This window comes from Dipodomys ordii, unplaced genomic scaffold, assembly GCF_000151885.1.
Source record: "Dipodomys ordii isolate 6190 unplaced genomic scaffold, Dord_2.0 Scaffold112, whole genome shotgun sequence".
NCBI classification, from domain to species: domain Eukaryota; kingdom Metazoa; phylum Chordata; class Mammalia; order Rodentia; family Heteromyidae; genus Dipodomys; species Dipodomys ordii.
The window spans coordinates 1,233,035-1,239,942 of record NW_012267328.1 but is presented as its reverse complement, the minus strand read 5'-3'; the positions used below and the strand labels follow the sequence as shown (position 1 = coordinate 1,239,942).

Below are 6,908 nucleotides of genomic sequence, written 5' to 3'. Positions count from 1 at the left end.
CCCCCCGCACCCCACACCCCCAGCTCCGAGCTCCCCCCTCGCCCCCAGCTCCCAGCTCCGCTCTGTCCCCCCGCAGTCTGATGGAATGCGCGGTGGAGCACCCGGCCATCGCCAAGTCTGTGGAGAACTTCGTGAGCCTGGTGAAGGGGCTGCTGGAGAAGCTGCTGGACTACCGGGACGTGATGGCGGACGACAGCAAGGACAACCGCATGAGCTGCACTGTGAACCTGCTGGGGGGGGGCAGGGCTCGCTGTGCCTCCGTTTCCCAGCTGGGTTCTCCCGTCACGTGGGGAACGGCCGGCCGCGCAGGGCCAGGCTCCTGTCATCACATGACCATGCTGTCTGTCACCTGACACTCCATCCCCCAGGCGGCAGGACCCCCCCCCCATCGCCCCTCTCCTGTCCCCAGCCTGGGCTTCCATGGCTTAGCTCTTCCATTGATCCTCCAGAAGGCTGAGGGGGCTTGAAACTCCTGACACGGCAGAGAGGGAGTGTGTGCTGAAAACTCACGGCCCAGCATGCTGAAAGAGCAGCCGGAGGGTCCCGGGCCCCCACGGCCCCCCTGGGAGGAGCAAGTGACCTTGGGATGGCCACCCAGACGGGGAGAGGAGGGGACAGGCTACCGCCCGCAGCCCCAGCTGCCAGCTGTCCGCCTGGACGGCCGTGGGGGCGGGGCGGGGGTGAGCAGGCTGCCCGCCCATGCCCGCGGCCTGTGCCCTGGACACGCCCCGGCCCCAAGCACACTCGAGTGACTTGGATCACACAGGGTCAGCAAATGCTGCGCCACTCCAGCCCCAACAGTGAGGTGTAGAGATAGGGTCTGCTTCTGCCCTGGAGCTCCAGTCTGCAGTGCTCCTGTCTGACCTGATGGCTGGGACCATGTGTGTGCAATGGGGCCTGGCGAACGTTTTCACCCCAGGAAGAAGCCTGGGACCCTTGATCCTCCCAAGCTCTGCTTCAGTGCAGCCTGGACGGTGGGCAGGGCCCTGGGCCGGCTCGGGGGCCCTGGGCCGGCTCGATCTGTTACTGTTCCAGGTTGCACTTGCTCCCCAGAGCTGTGCCCTGTGCATCACGGCCACGCTTCTAAAGATTATGCCGTGCGCCTGTCTCAGCCCAGCCGAGGCTCACCTGTGTCCCCCCAGGACACCATGGCTGAGACCCCACCTCGTCCCCACAGCCTGGGCAGGGGCTTTCCTACCCCGGGGCTCTGCACGGAAAACACTCACCCCTGTCTCTCTCCCCGCCTAGAATTTCTACAAGGATAACAACCGGGAGGAGATGTACATAAGGTGAGAGGCTTGTCTTCTAACCCGCCTGCCCTGCGGCTCCCCCAGGGGCCACGCCTCCCAGAGCTCAGGCTTTCTTCTTCATCTCAGGCTGGTGGTGCTGCAATTCCATCAAACCCCACCCTCAACTCCTTCCCCTCCTCTGCAGCAGCCCTGAGACCTCCTGAGTCCGCTGGGCTGACCGCTGAGTCCTCTAGCTGACCACTCGGTCCTCTGAGCTGACCGCTGAATCCTCTAGGCTGACCACTCAGTACTCTAGCTGACCACTGAGTCCTCTGAGCTGACTACTCAGTCTTCTAGCTGACCACTCAGTCTTCTGAGCTGACCACTCAGGCCTCTAGCTGACTACTCAGTCTTCTGAGCTGACCACTCAGGCCTCTAGCTGGCCACTCAGTCCTCTGGGCTGACCACTGAATCCTCTAGCTGACCATTCAGTCCTCTGGGCTGACCACTGAGTCCTCTGGACTGGCAACTGAGTCCTTAGCTGACCACTGAGTCCTTAGCTGACCACTGAGTCCTCTGGACTGGCAACTGAGTCCTCTAGCTGACCACTGAGTCCTCTAGCTGACTACCAAGTCCTCTGGGCCGCCTGCTGTCCTGTCTTGCCCGTGTCCCCTGGAACTCCCTCCCGTGGGTGCCTTGCATGTCTCTGTATTTGTCTTCTGTGAGTGCTGATCTCACGGGGCCTCCTTACCATGTTCCTGTACCGCACGCAATGCCCTTCACCCAAATTTGCAGACTCTGTTACTTTTTATCTCCCCTTCTCTCTTTGAAACGTTTTGTTACTCTTCTCCCACATCCACAGTCACCCAGCCCTCTCCCTTACCCCCAGCCCCCCAGCAACCCCCCACATTTTGCACATGGCTCATTTTATCCAGCCCCGTGGCTCAGGCGATGCGCTGCTTTGTCCGGGCACGGGCCACGGCCGTTGGCTAGTGTCTGGTCTGGAGGGAAGAGCAGTGGCATTTGCCTCCCACGGGCACATGGAAGATGCTGGAATTAATTAGCAAAGACTCTGGGGAGGCCTCAATCTGGAGCAAAGATATCCTTGGCCAACTTTGTTTCAGAATCTCATACTTTTTCCTGTGAAGGTTTTTATTAGTGTCGCCATCCATCCATCTATCTATCCATCCATCCATCTATCCATCAATCCATCTATCCATCTGTCCATCTATATATCTATCCATCCATCTATATCCATCCATCCATCCATCTATGTATCTATCTATCCATCTGTCTATCCATACTTCCATCTATCCATCCATCCATCCATCTATCCATCCATCCATCCATCTATCTATCCATCCATCCATCTATCCATTCATCCATCCATCCATCTATCTGTCTATCCATCCATCTATCCATCCATCCATCCATCTATTTATCTATCGTCCATCCATCCATCTATCCATCCACCCATCTATATCCATCCATCTATGTATCTATCCATCCATCCATCCATTTATCCATCCATAGCCATCCATCTATCCATCTGTCCATCCATTTATCTATATCCATCCATCTATGTATCCATCTGTCTATCCATTCTTCCATCTATCCATCCATCCATCCATCTTTCCATCCATCCATCCATCCATTCATCCATCTATCCATCCATCATCTATCCGTCCGTCCATCCATCTATCTATCCATCTATATCCATCCATCCATTTATCCATCCATCTATGTATGTATGTATATATGTATGTATGTATGTATGTATGTATCTATCTATCTATCTATCTCTCCATCTATCCATCCATCTAATTAGTGCCAGGACTGTGTCCCTAACTTCTCTGGGTCTCCTCTGGAAACGGGAATCCCAAAGACTCAACCATCATGGTTCAAAATCAGCTGCTTTGCCTTGGACCGGGGCCGGCAAGGGGCCCACAGGAGCTCAGAGCTGGCCGCCACCCTGAGGGCGGCTGCTGTCTGGGTGGATCAGGGAGGGTGCGGTTGTGCGTCTGGCTCCTTCCCGCTCCTGCCAGCCGCCTCCGGTCACGGCACCCGGTCGCCCGCCTCCGTCCCCCCCAGGTATCTGTACAAGCTCCGAGACCTCCACCTGGACTGCGACAACTACACGGAGGCGGCCTACACGCTGCTCCTGCACACCTGGCTGCTCAAGGTGCCGCTAGCCTCGGAACGGGCAGGGGGAGGTGCCCCCCCCGGCTCCTCGCTCGGCCCCGCCCCCAAGCTTGGAAGCCGGCATGCTTCGCCCGGCCGAGGTTCTGAGGGGTTTACATTCAGCCACGGAAGCCCCCAGGGCTTCGCGCCGCCCAGCTGTGAGCGGCCACCAAGCCCAGCCTGGCCACGGAGCGGCCCGCCGAGCCGCTCTCCTTCCCAGGGAAGACACACTGTGGACCAAGTCCACGTGGTCCCCTTTGAACAGCTGGGGCTGGGTCTCCCGGGGCTGGATGAGATCCTCACAGACCGCGCAGCGCGAGCCGTGGGGTCACGTGGCCTGGCTGGAAGCGCAGGGTGTCTGTGCGGGACTCTGGTCAGGGTGCTCGTCACGGTGGTCCTCGGGTCTCACGTCCACTCCACTCAGTTACCAGAGACGCAGCTGCAGGCCCACGCCAGACACCGGGGTCCTCGGACCCCGCGCGGACCTCCTGGGAGGACGTGCATGACCCCCACGCCCCGTCCCGTGTGCCGTCCACGTGGCACCGCGTGACCCTGTGTCCCCGTCCTGTGTGCCATCCACGTGGCACCACGTGACCCCCACGCCCCGTCCTATGTGCCGTCACGTAGCACCACGTGACCCCACACCCCTGTCCCGTGTGCCGTCCACGTGGCACCGCGTGACTCCGTGTCCCATCCCGTGTGCCGTCCACGTGGCACCATGTGACCCCGCACCCCTGTCCCGTGTGCCATCCACGTGGCACCATGTGACCCCGTGTCCCATCCCGTGTGCCGTCCACGTGGCACCATGTGACCCCACTCCCGTCCCGTGTGCGATCCACGTGGCACCATGTGACCCCGTGTCCCATCCCGTGTGCCGTCCACGTGGCACCATGTGACCCCACGCCCGTCCCGTGTGCCGTCCACGTGGTACCGCGTGACCCCGCACCCCTGTCCCATGTGCCGTCCCCGTCCCGTGTGCCGTCATGTGGCACCGCGTGACCCCATGCCCCCTGTGCCCCGCCCGCAGTGGTCGGATGAGCCGTGCACATCGCAGGTGGTGCAGACGGGCCGGCAGTCCCCGCAGACGCACCGGCAGCTGAAGGAGGCGCTCTACGAGACCATCATCGGCTACTTCGACAAAGGAAAGGTGAGCCGCGCCCCCGCGCCGCGTCCCTCTGTACCCGCCACGGAATGTCCAGCGGCTGGGACCGACCCCGCGTGGGTGCCGTCAGCGAGTGGGCCCGGGGAGGGACGTGGCACCGGCGCTAGTCTCCGGATCACAGGGGTCCTCGGGTGGATTTGGCTGAGAGACTGGGCAGAGCAGCGGCCGCCTCACCCACGTCCCGCGGGCGGGGCCACCTGTCCCACGGCGGCTTCCGCGGGGCCTGGCCCCGCGCCTCTCTTCTCTACGCCTCGGCCTCCGCCCCTGCACTGCCCATCTTCTTCCCAGTGTGGGAATGAGGGGGGACGTCTCAGTGAGCTGGGAGCACTGGGCCTGGGGCGCGGGACGCCTGGCCGTGGCTCCCCGCTGCCTGGGGCGCTCCCCGCTGCCCCCCATCTCCACCCCGCCGGCCCCATCCCTCCCAGTGGATCGGGGCAGCCCTGAGCCCCTGCATCCTGTCCTGCAGTCCACTGCCTGACCCCCGCCCTCACGTCATGTCTGCACAGGGCTGGTAAATTCCGGGCCCCCGGGGAGGCCGTGGGTGTCATTTATGAGGATCAGCCCTCCAGGGCAGAGGCCTGTCTCTGGGCCTCTGGCCGCAGGCAGCAGAGCCGAGCTCGCCGTGGGTGTGTTGCTGTTGGCGCACCGGCCCGTCCTTGGGGACCAGGTGGGCTTTGTCCTCAGCCAGCGGGCCACGCAGCGCTCCGTCAGGCGTGGAGGCTGGAGCCCCACCCCGGGGCAACCTGTCTCGTAGGGAAATGGCACGGGAAGGACTTGGGGTCAGGAGGCGGGACATCTGTCCCCAGAGCAGGCCGTGGGTGGAGATGGCTCACCCTGAAAGCCACAGTGTTGGAAGCTTCTACATAGAAGCCCCAACTCCCTAGCCTGCTCTAGCTTTCCTTCTCCTGGACGGAGGAGAGGCCGGACGAGGCTCCGAGGGTGATCTCTGCCCTGGTCCTGGGGTGGCAGCCACCGTGTGTGGACGGATGCCCGGCACTCGCCAATCCCACCTCCGGCCCCACACTCCCGGCCCCTGGGGCTCCGCGGCGTGTCCGGTCCGCCTTTCTCTCTGCCTCACCGTGGCACGCATGCGGTGCCCTGTGCCGTATACCCAGGGCCCAGCAGCTGCTCCTCAGTGAATCCCAGAGGCCCAGAACACCACCGGGCCCGGGAGGACCAGGGAGCAAGTGCCCGCTGACTTCCCGCCCCGCCCTGCCCGGCACTCAGTGACCCGACCTGGGCCTGGGGTCAGGCCTGCTTCTCCTCGTCCTGTCCCAGGGCAGCTGGGGAGGCCCAGGGACCCCACACGGCCCCCACCGCCCCCACGGAGGGCCGCACGTTCAGCTCTTCTGCACATACAGTGTTTCCCCGCTGCTCGCTACGCCGTCTGTGGTTTACAGCCCCGTCCTCCCGCCCCGCGCCTGGCTCTGTTTATTTTTATGGCTGGGCACAGCAGACACGATTGTCACCCAGCGCCCAGGCCTCCTGGCCACCGCCAGCCGCCCCCCCCCCCGGGGGCTCCTCCACTGAGGGGGGCTTGGCAAAAGTCTGCAAGACTCTTATCTCTAATGAATCAGCAAAAAGCAGAAGTGGACCTGTGGCTCAAGTGATAAAGCACCGGTTCTGGGTAAACAAAAAAGCCCAGGGACAGCATCCAGCCCCAGCCCCAGCCCACAAAAACAGAGGTGTTAGCATCACCCCCATCCTCACTCCACTCCAGGGGCCTCCTCCTGGCTCCAGACCCGTCACCCCGTTGAGCAGGGCTGGGACGGGCAGAGGGGGGGATCCAGACCCAGGCCTCCAGGAGCCCAGCACTGCGCCAGCTTCCTCCGGCCGCTGGCTCACTTCTTCAGAAAGTGGGGCCCTGCACCCCGCCCCACTGCATGCTGGGATCTGAGGGGCAGGGGGCTGAGTTCCTGGGCTGGTCCCTAGGTAGGGGTGGGGTCTCGGCCCTGGGGCCGCATGCCAGCCTGCTCAGCTTGGCGGTGCCCTGGGCGTTTTCCTGGCTCTCGGAACCTCCATCTCTCGCTTCCTGAGACAGGCGGATTGTGAGTTCCGAGAGCATGGCAGGCAGCACGCACGAAGCCCGCCAGCCTTGCTGCAGAAGCGGGCAGAGGCCAGGAAAGGCCATCGACACCCTCCCTGCGGAGCCAGCTCCGGGCCTCTGGGGGCCAGGCTGGGCTCCAGGCCTCTGGGGGCCGGGCACCCCTGACCTCTGCTGTGTGTTGCACAGATGTGGGAGGAGGCCATCAGCTTGTGCAAGGAGCTGGCAGAACAGTACGAGATGGAGCTCTTCGACTACGAGCTGCTCAGCCGCAACCTGGTGAGGCAGGGGA

The 6,908-nt window shown here is 62.8% G+C and overlaps 1 protein-coding gene across 1 annotated transcript in view; it reads left to right on the top strand.

The window, feature by feature from the left end:
* LOC105994951 (dedicator of cytokinesis protein 2-like) overlaps nt 1-6,908 on the top strand; it is a 56,619-nt gene that overhangs the window by 46,842 nt on the left and 2,869 nt on the right. Inside the window, exons 12-16 of the mRNA XM_013028619.1 lie at nt 77-233; nt 1,249-1,289; nt 3,321-3,411; nt 4,438-4,557; nt 6,806-6,900. Of these exons, the coding sequence (XP_012884073.1) occupies nt 77-233; nt 1,249-1,289; nt 3,321-3,411; nt 4,438-4,557; nt 6,806-6,900 (504 nt within the window). The remainder of the gene's footprint in view (nt 1-76; nt 234-1,248; nt 1,290-3,320; nt 3,412-4,437; nt 4,558-6,805; nt 6,901-6,908) is intronic.